The sequence below is a fragment of the Aethalodelphis obliquidens genome, unplaced genomic scaffold (genome assembly GCF_003676395.1).
Source record: "Aethalodelphis obliquidens isolate GAN/ISIS:26980383/991018 unplaced genomic scaffold, ASM367639v1 scaffold4, whole genome shotgun sequence".
NCBI classification, from domain to species: domain Eukaryota; kingdom Metazoa; phylum Chordata; class Mammalia; order Artiodactyla; family Delphinidae; genus Aethalodelphis; species Aethalodelphis obliquidens.
The window spans coordinates 3,289,307-3,313,576 of record NW_020837948.1 but is presented as its reverse complement, the minus strand read 5'-3'; the positions used below and the strand labels follow the sequence as shown (position 1 = coordinate 3,313,576).

General features: G+C 44.8%; 1 protein-coding gene across 2 annotated transcripts in view; it reads right to left on the bottom strand.

Annotated features, from left to right (window-relative positions):
• Nucleotides 1-24,270, bottom strand: part of SPOCK1 (SPARC (osteonectin), cwcv and kazal like domains proteoglycan 1) — a 555,545-nt gene that overhangs the window by 294,497 nt on the left and 236,778 nt on the right. Inside the window, exon 3 of one of the 2 annotated variants that reach the window (XM_027096742.1) lies at nt 6,393-6,401. The exons of the other annotated variant lie outside the window; for it this stretch is intronic. Within the exon in view, the coding sequence (XP_026952543.1) occupies nt 6,393-6,401 (9 nt within the window). The remainder of the gene's footprint in view (nt 1-6,392; nt 6,402-24,270) is intronic. 2 annotated transcript variants of the gene reach the window in all.

Below are 24,270 nucleotides of genomic sequence, written 5' to 3'. Positions count from 1 at the left end.
AAGGCATTCACGTGCAATCAAAACTATCAATTGACTTTTTAAGTTCTTGTCTTTCAAACTGTATGGATTATACCCTAGGAAGAGTTAATACATTTCAGCCTAATATGGAAACAGCACTGCTCTTCCTGGTTTGACAGATAAACGGAGACACCTTCCAGGTGCAAGACTTATTTGCCATCAATTATACCGCTAGTGGTGATGCCTAGCTGTTCTCACTTGGGATTAAACCTCTGTGTTTGTAACCACTGATAATTCAACTGTCAACATTTCTCCTACACGAAGACATGTAATTCTGGCCCACAATTCCAGTCTTCTAACACTCCCCAAACCTAAAAACAGAGGGCCATTCAAATGTGAGAATTAACCACAGGCATATATTCAGCTTAATACCATGTGTCCCAGGTGTGTAACGATAAAAACACAAAGGCTGGCCAATCTGGTTCATTCATAACCATGTCCTTCTTGCATGAAGCTTGCTCCGAGGCTAGACACTTCATTACTTTGAAAGTGCAAGGGTCCAGGTCACTCACTTCTCTATCGTCACATTAACCTCTTCCCCACTGCTAATAACCCTTCCCTTCCAAACCTCCACGGCCCACTCTTTCTCCTCCCTGTAAGTGCTCACCCACCCCACTGCGGCCGAGCACACCCACTCTGTCAGCTCAGCTCAACTGTCTGCAACATGCAGAGGCCTCACCCGTGGAAAACACCTCCACAGCCATTTTTAGGGCATGTGGCCCCATGCAGTTAATTCCCTCCTGCATACACTCAAATGATCTGCTGGATGTGTTTTCGGCTGGTACTCTGCAGGCTGCAGTTCCAGAAAGCTGGCCAAAATGAGGCCTCGACGTCTCTTCTAGAGAAGTTCATTTAGATCAAAGTGCACAATTAGTTTCAACTATGGTCCATGCCATGCCGTCTCCTGCGGCTGTTTATCTCCGACACCATCTCCTGTGAATTTTATCGGCCTCTGTGTCATTCAATTACCTGGCTTTATTAGATCCTGGTTGCGTTCACCTAAGCCCTTAAATAGATTTTAGGAAACTGGATTTAGAGTAAAATCAGAACATTGCTCCTTGGGCAGTGATTCCGTTTTTCCAGAGCGTGAATAAACATGAACGGGTTCCTCCGGATCCTGGGGAGTCAGCATTAAATCATTTTTAACTCTGAGGAATTGGCCCACTTTGCTCCGGCTTTAAATTTATGGCATAACTGGTCTTCTCACCCATCTGGTTAGGAAGTCTCTGAGGTCTACACCATGAAATATCACTGAGAAAGTTTAAAAGAATCCCTCTGCCACATCTCACTCCATTTATTATTTTAAATATAATCCTAGTCTTTTGAATTATGTGGCAGCCAGAGTTAATGATTCTAAGCTAAGAGCCGGATGATTGGTGGGAAATGTACCACTTGATTTCTCAGCTTTGATGGCCAATATACTCAGCACTAAATATAAGCAAGTGACTCAGACATTCTGCTGTTCACAAGGGCAAGAGAAGAGATAACCCAGGATGAACTCACCCTCACCACTGGAGAAAAAACAACAAAACCTCTGTCCTTCCAACTGTGGTTCATCAGTGCCCTCTGCACATCCAGAGGATGGTACCACCCAACCGCAGTCTAAAATCATGGGAACTATTTTCTACTTGAACATGCTGTTCTAATACATGGAAGTCCTTGGAAGCTTAGGATGTGTGTCTAACGAGGAAGGACTGGAGCCAAAGACAAGTTCCTCTGCTTTAGTTTCACATGTCACATTCCCTTTGATATCCAAGTGAGGTTTGAGCCGGTCTCAAGAACTGAATATTCCCTAGTGATTTCAACATACCTTATAACTTGGATGGAATGTGAAGCATTCTTCTGGACCTTGCCACATTTCCAGGCTAACTATAACTGCCATTTTTACATATTTCTTGGGGAAAATCATGGTTTTAAATATAAAACCTCTAAAAGTGGCTATCTGCATGAGAATATTTAGAAACTCATTGCACATGTAATAATACTGCCTAACTGCTGCCCAAATGTGAAGGTACACCTGAGTCAAAGCTCATTGTGCAAAATGAGTCCTTCAAAGAGCCTCTTGCCCAGCAAGGCCAAGTGGGGAAGGAAAATGATTTCCCTGCATCTGATTGCTTTTGACCTGCCTTGGGAAAGCGGGTGCCAAAGCAGAACCCAATGAGCTAGCAGCCCAGACAACCTTGGGTGTGACCGCTGTGGCTACAGCTGAGAGACAGGCACCAGAGCCCACTTGGGGGATGGCCGCTGAGCACGGGCCACTTAGCGGTCACTGCAGCAGCGAGGTCCAAGTGTGAGTGGCTGGAGTTCACGGATCAGCCTTCCACACTGGACCAGCCAGGTCTGCAGACATGGGCAGTCCAAGCAGCTGGGCCTGTGCCAATCAATCCACTCTGCCTCTGGGGCAACGTCTGATAAGGACCATAGTTGATACCATCCAAACTCGCGCGGAAAAAGCCAAAGCTAGAAGAACACCCTTCTAGAGCTTCACCTCACCCCTGAGTCCCACTTAACAGTCAGTGCTCAAGGGACAAAGGACGACTGGCTGGTCATTTCTCCAGGGCTTAACATCCATGGGCACCAGCCCAGATCTTCCTTTATCTTATCTTCTATCTAAAATTTTTAAATATAGCATATATTTTAGGTTATCCTAAAACAGACCCAGGAATTGCTGGGCTGTTGACCCTTCTACCTCCTTTCTCACAGTGGCAAATCCCACCGTGGGAAGCAGTGTGCCAGCCCCACACCACCCAGGTGCTGCCCGGTACCTAAGTGCATTATGCTGTGTGGACCCCAGAGCCTGGTCCAGAGACCAGAAAAGCACAGGACTTGAAAAGCCCTCACCTCTGATCTTCCTCCTGGCCCAATAAAGATGTGGCCTGTTAAAATTCAGACTGTGGTGGAAGGCATGGTGGATGTACTAGACCACACTCGCCAAGCGAGGTGTATCCATCTGTGTTGGCCTCTTAACGGGTAATTTTATCTCTACTAATGAAGCTTTTAAAACTGACTTGCAAGGACCTCAGCAACAGTTAATTCTTAAAACATACACCTAAATAGAAGTTCGCATACCTAGATACAGTTATTTATTAAATTCAATAACTCCTATTCGTGCATACTACAGGCTGAAGAGTGAAGGGTGGCAGTGTTACCATGCATGTATATTTTATTGGCTACACTGCACAGGATAATTATATCAGGCCTCTGCTGGACAGGGCAGAGAACAGTCTTCCTCTAAATTCTCACCATACGAGGAAGGGCTTATGGCATTTCATGATACCACTTCGAAAATGAAAATCACCCAACTCTTTAGGGACTGTTAAAACCTGGAAGAACCTATAAACTTAAAAAGACTCTCAAATTTGAGCATACTGAGTTATGTCCAAAATCATGAAACATTCCAGGTGAGCATACAGTCATAGTAAAAACACATCAAAAGTCAGCATACCTTAATGTCCATCAACAGAGGAACGGATAAAGAAGATGTAGTACATATATACACAATGGAATATTACTCAGCCATAAAAAGGAATGAAATTGGGTCATTTGTACAGACGTGGATAAACTTAGAGAGTGTCATATAGAGTGAAGTAAGTCAGAAAGAGAAAAGCAAATATTGTATAATAACACATATATGTGGAATCTAGAAAAATGGTATAGATGATCTTATTTGCAAAGCAGAAATAGAGACGCAGACGTAGAGAACAAATGTATGGATATCAAGGGGGAAAGGGGTGAGGAATTGGGAGACTGGGATTGACACATATACATTATTGATACTATGTATAAAATAGACAACTGATGGGAACATACTGTATAGCACAGGGAACTCTACCTAATGCACTGTGGTGACCTAAATGGGAGGGAAGTCCAAAAGGGAGGGGATGTCTGTATGCATATGGCTGATTTGCTTTGTTGTGCAGTGGAGGCTAACACAACCTTGTAAAGCAACCATACTCCAATAAAAATTATTAAAAAAAAAAAAAAGCACACAGATCACAGTAAGAAAGCGACCAATGACAACGTCTAGAATGACGAAGAAGGGAGTGGTGCTGGTGGTGGAGGGAGAGTCGTGGGAGTGATCATGGCCCCAATTATTTTTTTAAACCCTCCACCGCTGATCAAAAGAGGTAAAACCATATTCATTTCACTAAGTAAATATCCCACTAAACACAATACTGGATCCTGTGAAATTATCGGCACACAGTGGCTGGTGCAAAGGAATTTAACTCTGGTTTTTCAACTACTTTAGAGATACCCTGTTTTGATAAACATTCATGGGAAGCGAAATCTTTTTAAAATATATACATATATAACACATATTATATATATAAAAGATATTAATAAGGATATATTTATCAGGACATGTTAATAAAATATGTATATATACATATATACCAAAGGACATTCTGATCTATAATGCATCTTCCAAGAAAACTTTTAAGCCTCCCTACCATGAAATGATGCAAAAATATTCCTGCCATAATTTTAGTGATTAAGTCTCCTCATCACGGATGTCATAACGAATTGGAAAGTCTCTGGGTTTAGCCCATTTTGATTGGGAAACTGAATTTTTCTTCCCCTGCCCCACAGCCCCCAAATGGCCGATGCAATTTAGCTCAACTATTCCTCAGGGGGTTGCCTTTCCAGAGATGTTTATTTCAGCTCCAAAGAATGTCAAAGCAACTCTGAGGAGGAGATGAAGTGGCACAATCAAATGGAAACCACTTTTGAGATCCAACTGCTTTACTCCCACTTATGAAGATGATGATGTAATTTATATATACCTTACAGCTTTAGCTACTACAGATCAAAGACACTTCGCTCTCATGGAACAGATCATTTCTCCTTCACACATATTTTAGCTAAGTTGTTTGAACACTGAAGTATCATCTGAAGATTACCTGAGGTAATAAAAATGACCAGCCTAGAAAATAAATGGAAGCCTCATTTGTCTCGACCAGGAGTGAGCAGTGGAGACATGTACAGAAGGAAGTAAGGTGAATTGAAGGCAGGCAGCCCCTTGGGGTCATCTGAAGACCCCCCTGCAGATAAATACAAAAAGGAGAAGCATTGCCCTGCAGGGCCAGGTGGACTAAAGCCAGGTTTATAGATCCTAGATGGAGGTTAATCCCACTTTATCAAACCCCAAACCTTTACAAAGAGATTAGTTAAGGGGCTATAGGCAAACTGCTCTCCAAAGGACTCAGTGCAAACTAGTTATTTTTCACACTAACTGACTGGGGAGAACAGGAAGGAGGGGTGGCTGGCAGGTGGGAAAAGTATCTCTGAAATGATAATAGAAGTCATTGGAAATGTGAGATTTCCAGATGACATTATGTAAGTGCATCAGCTGTATGATGTGAAATTTTCCTGTAATTTCAATTTGTGTGCAGTGGAAACCCCTACTAATCACGCTGTTGAGAAATACAAAACATTCCATCTATTGGGAAGAAACTAGCGTCCCAGATACCACCTTACCTCTGAGCTATTTCCAGTCACATCTCTGGGCAGGCAATGTGCTATCGGTCTCCGCTCCATCAGGCCTGTCCTGCCCACCCCTGGTGAAGAGCCCCAGTGACAATCCTTCTGAATGAAGTGATCGACCAACCAGCCCAGCTTGGACAGTGACTTGAGGTCCCCCGCCCACCCCCCATCCCTCCACAGACCCCACTCATGCGAACCCTGTACACCAAGGACTGGAAGCTGGGCCATTCATACATCTTCCATTGGCACATATCACACCCACACAGCTGGGCCCGGGCTACTTCTGAACAGGGAGGAACAGTAAGTACTACTTACTCACCTGCACATTCCCCCAGGGCAACACTCAACAGTACACAGTTAAGTCCTGGCCGAACTGTATATAATTTAAGTACGCTGTTCCCACTTTAACATCTCCGTATCCCTGTGAAATGCCCATGACTGTTCCCGGTGTGCAGGTAAGGACAGGTGGGTGTAGGTTTACACAGACACTCTAAATCACTTTCTTCCTGAATAGAGTGATCCTTTGATAACTTGGTCTGACATTTGGTATAAAGTCCTGCAGGCCTCAGACAAAATGGTTTAGAAAATAACAATGTCAGTTGCTCTGCTCTTTCAATAAATAATCCACCAGTAAAACACAGATAATAACTGACAATCATACTTGTACTGTAACTAATGAGAAAAGATAAAGCAGGCAATGGACTGTTTCTGTGCATTTGATAAATTGCACCCCCGGATATACCCATGAAAAATAAATGTGTGTGGTCCTGTTTCACTGAACTCGAACAAATATTTACCACTGAGATTTAGGATTTAGAGCGAAATTTACATTTTACTTGGCAACAATTTTGATGCTATGTCTACACACAGTAGAAAAATCAAAAACCTACCTCAACTTCCTGAGTACGAAAGCATTATAAATGAGAAAAAAATAAAAGAATCACATCAAACGATAGGAAGGAATGTAAACATTTTCGATAATTGCATCAAAATTTCAAATTATCATAACATTAGAAAGGTCACAGGCAGACATTTTCCCGACCATCACTCCCTTGAAAAGGTCCCCTTGTTCACTAAGTTCATGAAAAGAACATTAGGTTCTCAGTAGAATAGGTGAAGCGCAGGGAAATCAGAGGGTCCTCTGGTGATCTGTGTCATTACTGTAGGACAAATAGCAAAATCATGATTCAACCCAAATACGCAGGCGTGATTATTACCTTTGAGAATTTCAAATGATTAATTTCCTATGACACTGGTCCAAAGGGTGAAATTCAATAAAAGTTCTGAGATGACATCAGACAGCAAGAATAAAAGACCTTCTACATTTCTGCAAAGAAATTCTTTTGCCTTGCAGCTCCAAAATAGCTTGAAGGGGGTCTAAAACCTGAGAAAGACGTGGATTTATGGTCTTGGGATGTAAAATGAATAGGACTGTCATGGCCCCTCAGGTGATTAAAGGATTATAACCGCCACAAAGTCCCCTTCCTCAGGACTGTCTGCCTGTCCATTTCTGTCCATCCAAGCTGGGGTCAGGGGGAGTGATGGCTGATTTGGGCTTTTCTCAAAGAGAAAAACTGAGTCTGAGGTCCGTTCCAGAAAGTGTGCCCTATATCTGGCTGCTTCTTCTGGGAATACAAATGGACCTACGATGCTGCCTTTGTACTCTGACCAAGACAAGGGGCGTCTCCCCAGACGCAAAGCCACCCACACCCTTGACCTCGTTAGCAAAATGATCGAAATACCTGAGCTAGCCAGGAGCAGGCTTCTGAATGTCAGATGGGAGTGAAGCAGGCAGGGCTATGATGTCAAAGACAGAGGAGACACTATGAACAGGACAGGCTCTGAAGCAGATACAGGTTCAAATCCTGCCTTGAACACCCACCCGCCAGCTGGCGTTGCACAAACCCCTCAGCTTCTGAGACGCAGTCCCTTGATCCACAAAGCAAGACCACTGCACCTGCCTTGGAGGCTGGGTCACCGTGATTCGCAACAATGTGGCAAAGTGACTGGCATATTACCAGGCACAAAAAAGGACTCAATAAATAAAAAGGTACACTTTTGTGTCCATGTCCAGAGGTTTATAATATTGAGATGTCTCAAAAACATTGAGAGAAACAGGCTTTCTAGAAACACTGACATGCTTAAAATTTCAGTAATGTGACTCTTGTGCCTTTGAATCTCACCAAATAGGCCCAAATGAAGGGAGATCAATTGTACTTGGGAACAATAATTATGAAATATTTCAAACGCATGCAATTTTATTAGTCTCATGAATGAAGAGTGACTTAGAACAAATGCAATGAAATATGAAAGCATGAGTTGCAAGCACATCGCTGTTTAAAGGTCAGGCACCCATTCTCTAAGATTCAGTGACCCTGTCTATTAAAAAAAGATATTACTTACACCATAGAGCTGTTCTGTATAACCAGTGAGGCGTTTTGAACCATTGTTAGCAATTACACATCATATAGTTCTAAGTCAATTTAAGTTTCAATTTTGACTCACTATATCCCGTTAAGTGGACTGGACCTGCTCTGAACAGGTAAAATTTCTGCATAATCATTAACTGACATGTAGAAAACAGAGGAAGGAACCGTGAAAAAGTCCACCTCATTGACACACCAAGTAAGACCCTTGCCGTCTTGGAGCAGGTAAACCTTTACTTTACAGAAAATACAAACTGTACTTGCCTAAGGCCCAGCCCTGTCCGAGTATCACGAGCTCCAAATTCATTAGGTCCCTCTATCTTTCTGAGAATGCCACTCCTACCACCCCCGAGGCTGGCAGGCCTCCATCAACATCCAGATGCTGCCTTTTGGAGTATACAACACTGGCTATGAACTATCACCACACCCCTTCCTCCCCACCCACCCTGCACGGGAGGTGCCAACCGCAGGCACTGGAAAGCAGTGGTTCTCATCCTTGACTGACCACTGGGGTCACGGAGGACCTTTCTAGACACTGATGCCTGGCACCGCCTAGGAGATGCTGATTCGGTGGTCTGTGCCATGGCCTCCACAATGGGACATTTAAAGTTCCTCAGAGGGGGCTTCCCTGATGGCACAGTGGTTGAGAGTCCGCCTGCCAACGCAGGGGACACGGGTTCGAGCCCTGGTCCGGGAAGATCCCACATGCCACAGGGCAACTAAGCCTGTGAGCCACAACTACTGAGCCTGCACTCTAGAGCCCAAGAGCCACATCTACAGAAGCCTGCACGCCTAGAGCCCGTGTTCCGCAACGAGAGAAACCACAGCAATGAGAAGCCCGCACCGCAATGAAGAGTAGCCCCTGCTCGCCGCAACTAGAGAAAGCCTGTGCACAGCAACAAAGACCCAACACAGGCAAAAATAAATAAATAAAATAAATAAATTTATTTAAAAAATAAATAAAAATAAAGTTCCTCAGAGGATTCTAATGAGTAGCCCCCATTGGCTAAAGGAAGCCACACACTGATTCAACCACAGTGACTAAAAGGTGACCAGGGGACGATCAGGTCCACCACAAACAGCAAACCCGGTGCGGCCCATCAGAGGCCTCCCTTCCCCCAGCTTCCGGAGCTTTCCAGAGTTAAATTCACCTTCCACTGTCAGGTCTGGCCTCAACACCTCTGGGGCTCAGTACACGGTACCTCTGGGCGCTCTGCTGGCCAGGCCAGGATCCAGGCTGGACTGGTCCCTCTTCCCTCCCTCTGCCATTCAGGCATCAACCAGGCCCCCCGCTCCCTGGATCTGTCACACCTCCCACTCTCTGCACCCACAGCCTCTCCCTCAGTAGGGCCCCCCAGCTGCCCCTCGGGTCACCACCATGTGCCCAGCCAGCCTCCACTCCCTGTACCCTGCTCAGGCTGTTCTCCATGCTGCTCCCACGGGGACCCTCTGAAGGGACGCCTGCCCTCATCAGCCCCCAGTATCAAATACTCGAGTTGCTCCCCACAGCTCCCAGGCAAAGGCCAAGCCCGGGAGCAGCTTACAGGGCCCTGCAAGGCACAGTCCCTGCTGAATCCTCCAGTCCCCCTGCAGCCACACCCCAGCCCACACGCTTCGCTCCAGCCCCACAAGAACCACTTCTTGGTTCTGCAACAGCCATGCTTACTTCGAGCTCTGAAATTCTGCTCGTGCTGCTCCTTTTGTGCCTGAAATACCCTTCCTCGCCCTTCTCTGATGAACATTTGCTGCTCTATCAAATCCCAGTTTAGACTAGACGACGCTCCTTGTGCACACACCTCCCCATCCCCAATCCCTCCACATCAGAGACGTCTCAGCCGTGTGGTCTACAGAGCACTGACGCAACCGCTCTGCAGTGGCCGACCACTCCCCTGCCACTCAACCACACAGCCAGCAGTCCCCACGGCCAGGGGCGGGACATCTTCACCTCCACGCCTCCAGAGCCCAGCACATGCCCATCTTGCAACAGGTACTCAATGAGCACCTCCTATGAAGAAAGAACCATTCAACCTCTGTTGCTTCTTTTACACCAGAGTCTTGGGCTGCAACTCCCCAATTAAGTCCCCATTGACTCAGAACTTCAGGCTCCGTGACCTGGAGGTTTCCGAGGAAAGTGAAATGGGCAACTCCCTTCGTGTAACTTAAACTGGGGCAGTAACGGGAACCTGGCACCAGCAGGGATGACGGCAGAAGACCTTGGAGGGATCGACCAAGGAGGACAGGTGGACCCCTGCCCGACAGCCTCGCCCCACGTCTGCTAACACCCCAAGTCACCGCAAGGAACACACAGACTTCATGACTTGGCTCACCACGGCTGGCAGAAATCGGATGCAAGATTCAGGACCTGCATCAAGGTGAAGTTGAAATGAAGAAGTTGAAATCCAATCCAAAGTATCCAAGTGATACTGATAGCAACGTTAACGTTCATCATATAGGAATAAGAGCAGCTACCATTTCCCGAGCGTTCCCCACGCGCCAGGCGCCGTCCAAGCCAGCTGTGTTCTAGCTCACTGAACTCATAGGATAACCGTGTGAGGCAGGCACAATCAGCACCCCGATGACATGGCTGGGAAAGCGAGCTTCGAGAGATCGCATTTCTGTATAAGGTCACACAGCTAGCGAGAAGCAGGAGGATTTGAACTCGGTTTTGCCCGACTCCGAAGATCATGCTCTAACCGCTCTGCACCGCGTTAATGGTACCATGTGAGGGGAGGGCCAGTGAGGTATGTGAAGACTGGAGACCCTGGGAGACAACACGGGGCTCGTTCCCTATTGGAGATGGAACACGATGGTTGCAGGAGATGCCAAGGGACGGAGATGAGCACAGAGGCGTGAGGCCTCCCGAGAGGCTCCCTCTACCACTGCATTGACCCCTAGCACATCTGAGCCTCAGCTTCCCCGTCTGTGAAAGGGGGGATTCAAACACCTGCCTCACGGTTCTTTGTGAGCTTGGACAGCAGGTCCATCTGTCCTGTGCCTGGCCCCAAGAAAGCAGTCAGGACATCCGGATGTCCTGACCACCCCGTACGCCATATGGTTCCCCGGGCTTCGGAATCATGGCCAGCAGCACTGATGACAGCAGCCTCAGGAACAAGCCCCCCTGAGGAGCACTTTGTGGGCTCTGGACCAAGCACTGCCACCACACCTGTCTGCCACCACACTCTCTGGGGCCCACTTCAAAGTGGAGCATTCAATGCCGACATCAAGCCACTGCACAGAGGACATGGTGGCTTCGGCACCGCCCATCTCTCTGAGAAGCCATGACCACAGACTTTGCATGAAATTTTCATTAGCTGCACAGCAAGGCCTGCTGCGGTTCCTCCCAGCCCTACCATTCAGCCTCTTCTCTTGGAAGGAACATTTGGGAAAGTTAGCAATAAAAACTCCCCCACTGTGCCCCTAAAAGCATCCTAGCAGCCTCCCTGCCTGCCCTCCTCTGCATCCTGAGGCTCTGGCCCTTGGACCATGTACACAGCAGATGCTCCTTACCAAAGCCCCAGAAATAAATCTGGTCAAGGCCTTTTGTCCACTTCAAAGCAATGATGTCACCATCAGAATCTGAGAGGGTTCATTTGAAATCTGCAACTTCTGAACTTCTTTCCCCCGTGGTAAGAGGTCACCAGAGTAGACAAGCCTGCCAAATAGACCCACACTCCCAAGCCACAATTTCCCTCTGTGATCACTGGCAAAGCTTCCACAGAGAAGGCGGAGTGTGCCCTGTCTGAGGTACAGCCACTGCTATAACTAGGGCTTGCCATGAGTGTAGAACAATCCTCTCACACTCCCAAAGTCTGCTGGGTCCAACCAATCCTGGACCATGCAGATGGGCTAATTTTCCTCTCACTCAACAAGCACTTATGCAACTCTATGATGGGTGTAACCCAGTCTCTCACACCCAGCACTGCCAAATAGATGCCTGGTAGACTCAGGAGACTTAGAGAAACAATCCCAAAGTACTTCAGCCAGGCTCCACACTTGGGAACTTGCTCACCTGGCTACTCGGACAGGTAGATGATGTACTTACGTCGTATGACAAGACAGAGAGTCCAGAGAAGCTATAAGAGAACTGTCCTCATACCAAGATCGGTGTGCATGAGTCCCTGACTAATGGGGATCTGTGTACTCTGTGAACATCTAGCTGTCCTGTTGCCCTCCAGGGCTGTTTCCATAATCTGTCCACGTTCAATGAGGGCCTGGGGCACCCACAGAGACAGAGCAAGGTCGAAGCTGCAAGGAAGTTGGGGGCAGAGACTCGAGGACCTCAGTGCCTGAAGAGATATCCACGCCTAATCTCCAGGCACTAAGGAGCCGCTTGGAGGTGGGCGGACTTGAAGGTGGATCCCATCACACCAGTACTTTCCGAAGGAGCCCAACTGAAAGCAAGGACACCAATGAAGAAGTTCATTCTACGTGAGCACAATTATCACTTACAGCATTTGCTGCACATCTGCCTTTGTGCCAGAAAACAGACACCAAGAACACCCAGCCCTTACCCTCAGTCTGGCCAGGGGAAAGGGAACCAGAAATGTCAGCAGATGAAGGCATAATACTACCCGGCAATGTGCTCATTATGAAAAGAAAATAGCTACAGAACACAGAGGAGGAAGCCACCAACGACTCCAGGGAACCAGGACTGACTCTACTGAAGCAGTGGGACTTACGCTGGGTCTGGACGGACAAGGAATTTTCCAGGCAAGGAACGTGGAGTAGGTGGGACAAGGAGCCAGCAGTTGCAATGAGCAGGACTCTTTGCTGCAGCAGCCCTCAGCTCAGGCAACAGGAGAGGAAGCCTGAGCCCAGGTGCAGCCACAGAGACAGGACAATGGGAGACATCTGCCGGCTCTGCCCAGGGTCTCCAACCCACCATGGCCACACCACTAGGTCTGCCATCTGCTCTGCAGCCAGAAATCCTGTAGCTGCTGTGGCCGGTCACTGGCATCACTGTGATCCGTCCACTCCAGCTGGAAGGCTGAGCAATGACACTATGTCTAGAGAAGACGCACTGACCCATGGCATGCCACCCCAGGGACAAGAGCCAGCTCACATCCTGGCCCTTCCAAGCAGCAAGCGTCCCCGTGCCATCTGTTACGAACATGTGTAAGTCATATGGGCCACAACTGCAACCAACTAGTCTCTGTGCCTGTCGCTCTCTCTGTCCTGCAGAGACACACTGCCAGCTTGCTCTACCTTCCTTTATTAAATAAACATCTCTCCCTTTGGAGGTGAGATCCCTGAGAACAAAGGCCATGCCACGTGACCATGCTCTGGGAACCAAGACCCTGGAGGTGTCCCCTCCCCACCCACAGTCAGTGATAACAATTAAGGACCTCTTGCTCTCACCGAGCCTTTGAAAGGTTCCACTCTTGTTTGCAGGGGACAGTGGTAGGGAACCAGGGTTCCCTTTTACCCATCTTTTAAAATCAAAACACTCCAGGGCAAAATTATCGGGTTACACCATTTATATGGTAACAAAACACACATCAGTAAGGACATATTTATTTCTTGTGGAAGAGTACTCAGCCCGCAGAAGCCATGTAATATTTTTATTTTTATGCTTTCTTTTAATTTATTATTTGGAAAATAAGAGGAATGTTAATAACAATGCAGGCCCTTTCCAGCCCTAAAATTCAATGATTCTAAATATGTCAGATAATAAATCAAATACGCCTGACAGCTCTGTGTGAATAAAGTGGGAGCAATTTTCAGACTCGCAAGGACTACCGTGTACTGGAAGATTCCAAGGAAGACCAAAGCAAGAAGCTGCTTTGTCTTTGAGTTTTATTTCTGCTTCCAAATTTTAAGAGCCCAGCAAGAACACAAACAGTAGTTATGCCCTAGATCTTCAAAATCCCTTTCCTATTAAATAACTTATGAGCGTTAAAGAAAGAGTCCAGTTGGGTTTTTTCACATGATGCTACTCAGAGAGAACTTTTGAAAAAAATTTCCAAGATCTAATTCTTTAGCTAAATTACCTTCTTGTGAAAGGTGGAGACTCCTAGAAAGTCACATACAAAAACATGGGAAGAAAGAAACCAAGAAGCAATAAAAAGGACCAATGATGCAATGTAACTATCTCTTCCACTCGATAACCACACCCTCCCCATGCCCAGAGCCCACCCCTCAGAGGCCTGGGAAGAAAGAAGGGGCAGCCACGGCCACCAACAAGCATGAAGCAGCGCTGGGTCCCGCTCATTAAAATCGATCTTCTCATTTAGCCAGTTGCATGGTCACATTTTCTAGGTATCTCAACTGTCCTTAAAGAGTGCCCATGATTCACCATAAGAAGAAAAAAATACAAAAAAAGAACTAGAGAAAAGTCGAAATGGTAACAATGGTTATCAATGGCTGGAGGAATATAAGAGTTTTCTTCCTGCTTCTACTTTATTATTTTTCAATTAAAAAATAACCTGTACCACATCTTCTTTATCCATTCATCTGATGACGGACGCACATATATACAATGGAATATTACTCAGCCATAAAAAGAAACGAAATTGAGCTATTTGTAATGAGGTGGATAGACCTAGAGTCTGTCATACAGAGTGAAGTAAGTCAGAAAGAGAAAGGCAAATACCGTATGCTAACACATATATATGGAATTTAAGAAAAAAAAAGTCATGAAGAACCTAGGAGTAAGACAGGAATAAACACACAGACCTACTAGAGAATGGACTTGAGGATATGGGGAGGGGGAAGGGTAAGATGTGACAAAGTGAGAGAGTGGCATGGACATATATACACTACCAAACGTAAGGTAGATAGCTAGTGGGGAGCAGCCGCATAGCACAGGGAGATCAGCTCAGTGCTTTGTGACCGCCTGGAGAGGTGGGATAGGGAGGGTGGGAGGGAGGGAGACGCAAGAGGGAAGAGATATGGGAACATATGTATATGTATAACTGATTCACTTTGTTATAAAGCAGAAACTAACACACCATTGTAAAGCAATTATACTCCAATAAAGATGTAAAAAAAAAAATAACCTGTATTACTTCATGTGTTTGTATGTTGTCTCCTCATTCATCCATTTACCCATTCTTCATTCATTCATTCATTCAAAGTTCTATGGGATAGGGAAAATGAAGACAGCATTACCCTAACATCACGGTTGGGGCAACTCTAGCCAGAGAGGCAAAATCATTTCTAAATGAATTCACACAGCACTAAAATCTGCAGTATAAGATCTATGTACACCAAAAGATTAGACTGAGAGCTGTACTCACAGCCCAGACATGGGGAATAAGAAGGAAGAACCTCTTGGGCCATGACCTAGAACAATGACTAGGAACCTTTCCAGGCAGTTGAATGGAATCACAAGCCCTTCTAATTACCCTGTCTCTGGGCTGGCACATAGGGTAAGCATTCATTTATTCCTTTTGTCCTGGCACCCTGTTAAGGAACGAAAGATCTGGAATAAGCAGGGTGTGACCTTCAGCTCACTCACCAGCACACAGCCCATGGCCCCGGCCAAAAACAGGTAGGAGAAGGACCCAGAGCTCACAGTAGAAATCATACATTTACCCACAAGGCGGTGACAGCTACTGCAACAAACCCACACTGTGGCTCAATCTAATAAGGCATCCGATGCTCACATGCCTCATCTGATTTACCAGCAGGATACGTAAATCGCAGCTAGAATAGGAGGTACCTTGTCAGGGCTGCCTGCTGGAATTATGTGGGAACAACACTGCATGGCTTATTTTGGTGTTGCCCATCAAAGCCTCATATGTCTGTTTCACACACCTCTCTTTTGACAAAACTCAGCTCTTAACCCAGCTTGGAGCTGAAATCAATAGTTGTGCTTCTGGATCTGAAACATAAACAAACATAAAAGCCTATGGCAGTTTCTTAACTGGTAACTCCTCTTGATGTCCACTGTCACTGCCTAAGTGATTCTGGACAAACATTCCAACCTTTTCGAGCTTCAGTTGCTTCATCTGTAAAATGAAGGCTATGGTGCCCACTCTACTAGGATTACTGGGAGGATTACTTGGGACATAGATGCAAAATGCACCAAATATCCAAACATGGTCACTGCTATCTATCTATCTATCTATCTATCTATCTATCTATCTATTTATTTATGGCTGTGTTGGGTCTTCGTTGCAGCGCGCAGGCTTTCTCTAGTTGCGGCGAGCGGGGGCCCCTCTTCGTTGCGGTGTACGGCCTTCTCATTGCTGTGGCTTCTCTTGCTGAGCATCTCAGCACGCGGGCTTCAGTAGTTGTGGCTCACGGTCTCTAGAGCGCAGGCTCGGTAGTTATGGTACACGGGCTTATTAGTTGCTCCGTGGCATGTGGGATCTTCCCGGACCAGGGCTCGAACCCATGTCCCCTGCACTGGCAGGTGGATTCTCAACCACTGCGCCACCAGGGAAGACCGGTCGCTGCTTTTTTTAACTGAGCTCAGTACATCCTCTGCTGTAAGCTGATAAAAGAATTTAAATAAATAAATAACACTAGTTTCCTCTGGATTCGTATATTTGTGATACTGCCATCCTGACCCTACAGAAATTTTTAAGAAATCAAATCTGGGTAATGGCTGCTTTGGAAAAGCAGCAGCCACTGCTCTGTGCAAAAGTGTAAATAAAATGCCACTTAAGTAATCACATTACTCATAGCTTAACGCATGTGGTCCAGAGCTACAAGCAAGCACGTCTGTGATGGATTTCTCATCCGTGGCCGCCCCTGCAGCCCATCCAAGCGTCTGCAGGCATCCTGACTGGGAACGTCTACATTAGCTCCTGATGGGACCCACACTCCCGCTGTCAATGGGAACACACTCAGCAGGAAGGAGGCGATGCCTTCATAATAAGGTGATAATACAAACAGAAACGTTTGCTTGGGGAAGGGCTGCTAGGCTCTAGGTCGGCCATTAAATGTCCCTTCCTCAGTTCTCAGGGGCTCCCAGAGCAGTCTGGGCTCCCTACCTGAATCTTCCCAGCCCCTGCCAGGCAGGGATGGAGCCTCCTCAGATGCCGTGATACGGCCTACTTTTGACTCAGCACGGCTGAGTACCAGACTAAACACCAAAGGAGACAACCGGCAATGCTGGACTAAATCTACCTTCTTTCTGAGAAGGGGCTCTGAAATCTCAGCATTTTCCATTTAACCAGAGCTTCCCTCAAGGGTGCCAAGCACTAACTGGGGATATTTGGTCCTTAGACCATTTACACTCTGGATAAATGCAGAACTTCTAGAAAAGCCAATTCAGACTCCAACCACAAGCATGCTCTAAAGATGTGGGTGGGAGGAGCTTCAAGATGGCGGAAGAGTAAGACGCGGAGATCACCTTCCTCCCCACAAATACATCAGAAATACATGTACACGTGGAACAGCTCCTACAGAACACCTACTGAACGCTGGCAGAAGACCTCAGACCTCCCAAAAGGCAAGAAACTCCCCATGTACCTGGGTAGGGCAAAAGAAAAAACAGAGACAAAAGAATAGGGACGGGACCTGCACCAGTGGGAGGGAGCCGTGAAGAAGGAAAGGTTTCCACACACTAGAAGCCCCTTCACAGGCGGAGACTGCGGGTGATGGAGTGGGGAAGCTTCAAAGACACAGAGGAGAGCACAGTAACAGGGGTGCACAGGGCAAAGCGGAGAGATTCCCGCACAGAGGATCGGTGCCGACCAGCACTTACCAGCCCGAGAGGCTTGTCTGCTCGCCTGCCGGGGCGGGCAGGACTACGAGCTGAGGCTCGGGCTTTGGTGGGAGAGCAGGGAGAGGACTGGGGTTGGCGGCGTGAACACAGCCTGCAGGGGTTAGTGCACCACGGCTAGCCAGGAGGGAGTCCGGGAAAAGGTCTGGAGCTGCCGAAGAGGGAAGAGACTTTCTTCCCTCTGTTTCCTGATGCGCGAGGAGAGGGGATTAAGAGCGCTGCTTAAAGGAGCTCCAGAGACGGGCACGAGCCGTGGCTATCAGCGTGGACCCCAGAGACGGGCATGAGACGCTAAGGCCGCTGCTACCGCCACCAAGAAGCCTGTGTGCGAGCACAGGTAACTGTTCACACCTCCACTCCCGGGAGCCTGTGCAGCCCGCCACTGCCAGGGTCCCGTGATCCAGGGACAACTTCCCCGGGAGAACGCACGGCGCGCTTCAGGCTGGTGCAACGTCACGCCAGCCTCTGCCGCCGCAGGCTCGCCCCACACGCTGTACCCCTCCCTCCCCTCCGGCCTGAGTGAGCCAGAGCCCCCGGATCAGCGGCTCATTTAACCCCATCCTGTCTGTGCAAAGAACAGACGCCCTCCCGCAACCTACACACAGAGGCGGGGCCAAATCCAAAGCTGAACCCCGGGAGCTGTGCAAACAAAGAGAAAGGGAAATTTCACCCAGCAGCATCCGGACCAGTGGATTAAATGCCCACAATCAACTTGATGTACCCTGAATATATGGAATACCTGAATAGATAACGAATCATCCCAAATTGAGGAGGTGGACTTTGGGAGCAATGATATATATATATTTTTTTTTTTTTCCCCTTTTCTCTTTTTGTGAGTGTATATGTATACGCTTCTGTGTGTGATTTTGTCTGTACAGCTTTGCTTTTACCATTTGTCCTAGGTTCTGTCTGTCCATGTATTTTTTTGTTGTTGTTTGCTTTTTTAGTATAGTTTTTAGCATTTAGCATAGTTTATAGCACTTGTTATCATTGGTTGATTTATTTTTTTGTTTGGTTGCTCTCTTCTTTCTTTTACTTTTTTAATTTAATTTTTTTATTTTTAATAATTATTTTTTATTTTAATAACTTTTATTTTATTTTTTTTGTTGTTCTTTCTTTCTATTTTTCTCCCTTTTATTCTGAGCTGTGTGGATGACAGGGTCTTGGTTCTCCAGCCGGACATCAGGGCTGTGCCTCTGAGGTGGGAGAGCCGACTTCGGGACACTGGTCCACCAGAGACCTCCCAGCTCCATGTAATATTGAATGGCAAAAACCTCCCAGAGATCTCCATCTCAATGCCAAGACCCAGTTCAACACAATGACCAGCAAGCTAGCATGCTGGACACCCTATGCCAAACAACTAGCAAGACAGGAACACAACCCCACCCATTCTCAGAGAGGCTGCCTAAAATCATAAGGCCACAGACACCCCAAAACACACCACCAGATGCAGACCTGCCCACCAGAAAGACAAGATCCAACCTCATTCACCAGAACACAGGCACTAGTCCCCTCCACTAGAAAGCCTACACAACCCACTGAACCAACCTTAGCCACTGGGGGCAGACAACAAAAACAAGGGGAACTATGAACCTGCAGCCTGCAAAACGGAGACCCCAAACACAGTAAGTTAAGCAAAATGAGAAGACAGAGAAACACACAGCAGATGAAGGAGCAAGGTGAAAACCCAAAAGACCAAACAAACGAAGAGGAAATAGGCAGTCTACCTGAAAAAGAATTCAGAATAATGATAGTAAAGATGACCCAAAATGTTGGAAATAGAATGGAGAAAATACAAGAAACATTTAACAAGAACCTAGAAGAACTAAAGAACAAACAAACAATGATGAACAACACAATAAATGAAATTAAAATTTCCCTAGAAGGAATCAACAGCAGAATAACTGAGGCAGAAGAATAAATAAGTGACCTGGAAGATAAAATAGTAGAAATAATGACTGCAGAGCAGAATAAAGAAAAAATAATGAAAAGAATTGAGGACACTCTCAGAGACCTCTGGGACAATATTAAATGCACCAACACTTGAATTAGACAGGTCCCAGAAGAAGAAGACAAAAAGAAAGGGACTGAGAAGATATTTCAAGAGATTAGAGTTGAAAACTTCCCTAATATGGGAAAGTAAATAGTTAATCAAGTCCAGGAAGCACACAGAGTCACACACAGGATAAATCCAAAGAGAAACATGCCAAGACACATATTAATCAAACTATCAAAAATTAAATACAAGGAAAAAATATTAAAAGCACAAAGGGGAAAAAAACCAAATAACATACAAAGGAATCCCCATAAGGTTAACAGCTGATCTTTCAGCAGAAACTCTGCAAGCCAGAAGGGAGTGGCAGGACATATTTATTTAAAGTGATGAACCGGAAAAACCTACAACCAAGATTACTCTACCCAGCAAGGCTCTCATTCAGATTCAATGGAGAAATTAAACCCTTTACAGACAAGCAAAAGCTAAGAGGAATCAGCACCACCACACCAGCTATACAACAAAGGCTAAAGGAACTTCTCCAGACAGGAAACACAAGAGAAGGAAAAGACCTACAATAACAAACCCAAAACAATTAGGAAAATGGTAATAGGAACATACATATTGATAATTACCTTAAATGTAAATGGATTAAATGCTCCAACCAAAAGACATAGCCTGGCTGAATGGATACAAAAACAAGACCCATATACATGCTGTCTACAAGAGACCCACTTCAGACCTAGGGACATATACAGACTGTAAGTGAGCGGATTGGAAAAGATATTCCATGCAAATTGAAATCAAAAGAAAGCTGGAATAGAAATTCACATATCAGACAAAATGACTTTAAAACAAAGACCATTACAAGAGACAAAGAAGGACACTACATAATGATCAAGGGATCAATCCAAGAAGAAGATATAACAATTGTAAATATTTCTGCACCCAACATAGGAGGACCTCAATACATAAGGCAAATGCTAACAGCCATAAAAGGGTAAATCAAAAGTAACACAATCATAGTAGGGGATATTAACACCCCACTTCCACCAGTGGACAGGTCATCCAAAATGAAAATAAATAATGAAACACAAGCTTTAAATGACATATTAAACAAGATGGACTTAATTGATATTTATAGGACATTCCATTCAAAAACAACAGAATACACTTTCTTCTCAAGTGCTCATGGAACATTCTCCAGGATAGACCATATCTTGGGTCACAAATCAAGATTTGGCAAATTTAAGAAAACTGAAATCGTATCAAGTATCTTTTCCAACCACAACACTATGAGACTAGATATCAATTACAGAAAAAATCTGTAAAAACTACAGACACATGGAGGCTAAACCATACACAACTTAACGAATAGACCACTGAAGAAGTCAAAGAGGAAATCAAAAAATACCTAGAAACAAATGAGCGAAAACACAACCACCCGAAACCTATGGGATGCAGCAAAAGCAGTTCTAAGAGGGAAGTTTATAGCAATACAATCCTACCTTAAGAAACATGAAACATCTCAAATAAACAACCTAACCTTACACCTAAAGCAATTAGAGAAAGAAGAACAAAAAACCCCCAAAGTTAGCAGAAGGAAAGAAATCATAAAGATCAGATCAGAAAGAAATGAAAAAGAAATGAAGGAAACGATAGCAAAGATCAATAAAACTAAAACCTGGTTCTTTGAGAAGATAAACAAAATTGATAACCCATTAGCCAGATTCATCAAGAAAAAAAGGGAGAAGACTCAAATCAACAGAATTAGAAATGAAAAAGAAGTAACAACTGACACTGAAGAAATACAAAGGATCATGAGAGATTACTACAAGCAACTGTATGCCAAGAAAATGGACAAACTGGAAGAAATGGACAAATTCTTAGAAAAGCACAACTGTCCGAGACTGATCCAGGAAGAAATAGAAAATGTGAACAGACCAATCACAAGCACTGATATCGAAACGGTGATTTAAAATCCTCCAAGAAACAAAAGCCAAGGACCAGGTGGCTTCACAGGCGAATTCTATCAAACATTTAGAGAAGGGGTAACACCTACCCTTCTCAAACTCTTCCAAAATATAGCAGAGGGAGGAACACTCTCAAACTCATACTACGAGGCCACTGTCACCTTGATACCAAAACCAGACGAGGATGTAACAAAGAAAGAAAACTACAGGCCAATATCACTGATGAACATAGATGCAAAAATCCTCAACAGAATACTAGCAAACAGAATCCAACAGCACATTAAAAGGATCATACACCATGATCAAGTAGGGTTTATCCCAGGAATGCAAGGATTCTTCAATATACGCAAATCAATCAATGTAATACACCATATTAACAAATAGAAGGAGGAAAACTATACGATCATCTCAAGATGCAGAGAAAGCTTTCGACAAAATTCAACACCCATGTGTGATAAAAACTCTCCATAAAGTAGGCAGAGAGGGAACTTACCTCTACATAATAAAGGCCATATAGGACAAGCCCACAGCCAACATCGTCCTCAATGGAGAAAAACTGAAACCATTTCCACTAAGATCAGGAACAAGACAAGGTTGCCCACTCTCACCACTTTTACTCAACATAGTTTTGGAAATTTTTGCCACAGCAATCAGAGAAGAAAAAGAAATAAAAGGAATCCAAATCGGAAAAGAAGTAAAGCTGTCACTGTTTGCAGATGACATGATACTATACATAGAGAATCCTAAAGGTGCTACCGGAAAACTACTAGAGCTAATCAATGAATTTGGTAAAGTAGCAGGATACAAAATTAATGCAGGGAAATCTCCTGCACTCCTGTACACTAATGATGGAAAACCTGAAAGTGAAATTAAGGAAACACTCCCATTTACCACTGAAACACAAAGAACAAAATACCTAGGAATGAACCTACCTAAGGAGACAAAAGACCTATATGCAGAAAACTATAAGACACTGATGAAAGAAATTAAAGATGATACCAACAGATGGAAAGATATTATACCACGTTCTTGGATTGGAAAAATCAACGTTGTGAAAATGACTATACTACCCAAAGGATCTACAGATTCAATGCAATCCCTATCAAACTACCAATGGTATTTTTCACAGAACTAGAACAAAAAAATTCACAGTTTGGAAACACAAAAGAACTTGAATAGTCAAAGCAATCTTGAGAAAGAAAAATGGAGCTGGAGGAATCAGGCTCCATGACTTCAGACTATACTACAAAGCTACAGCAATCAAGACAGTATGGCACTAGCACAAAAACAGAAATATAGATAAGTGGAACAGGATAGAAAGTCCAGTGATAAACCCATGCACGTATGGTCACCTTATTTTTGATAAAGCATGCAAGAATATACAATGAAGAAAAGATAGCCTCTTCAATAAGTGGTGCTGGAAAAACTGGACAGCTTACATGTAAAAGAATGAAATTAGAACACTCCCTAACACCATACACAAAAATAAACTCAAAATGGATTGAAGACCTAAATGTAAGGCCAGACACTATCAAACTCTTAGAGGAAAACATAGGCAGAACACTCTATGACATAAATCACAGCAAGATCCTTTTTGACCCACCTCCTAGAGAAATGGAAAAAACAAAACAAAAATAAACAAAGGGGACCTATTGAAACTTAAAAGCTTTTGCACAGCAAAGGAAACCATAAACAAGACGAAAAGACAACCCTCAGAATGGGAGAAAATATTTGCAAATGAAGCAACTGACAAAGGATTAATCTCTAAAATTTATAAGCAGCTCATGCAACTCAATATCAAAAAAACAAACAACCCAATCCAAAACTATGCAGAAGACCTACATAGACATTTCTCCAAAGAAGATATACAGATTGCCAACAAACACATGAAAGAATGCTCAACATCATTAATCATTAGAGAAATGCAAATCAAAACTACAATGTGTAGGGCCTTCCCTGGTGGCACAGTGGTTGAGAGTCTACCTGCCGATGCAGGGGACACGGGTTTGTGCCCCGGTCCAGGAAGACCTCACATGCCACGGAATGGCTGGGCCCGTGGGCCATGGCGCTGAGCCTGTGCGTCTGGAGCCTGTGCTCCGCAATGGGAGAGGCCATGGCAGTGAGAGGCCCGTGTACTGCAAAAAAAAAAAAAAATACAAAAACAAACAAACAAAAAAAACCAACTACAATGAGGTATCACCTCACACCAGTCAGAATGACCATCATCAAAATATTTACAAACAATAAATGCTTGAGAGGGTGTGGAGAAAAGGGAACCCACTTGCACTGTTGGTGGGAATGTAAATTGATACAGCCACTATGGAGAACAGTATGGAGGTTCCTTAAAAAGCTAAAAGTATAACTACCATACGACCCAGCAATCCGACTATTGGGCATATGCCCTGAGAAAGCCATAATTCAAAATGAGTCATGTACCACGATGTTCATTGCAGCTCTATTTACAATAGCAGGACATGGAGGCAACCTAAGTGTCCGTCGACAGATGAATGGATAAAGAAGATGCGGCATATATATACAATGGAATATTGCTCAGCCATAAAAAGAAACGAAATTGAGTTATTTGTGGTGAGGTGGATGGTCCTAGAGTCTGTCATACAGAGTGAAGTAAATCAGAAAGAGAAAAACAAATACCATGTGCTAACACATATATATGGAATCTAAAAAAAAAAAAAAAAAAAA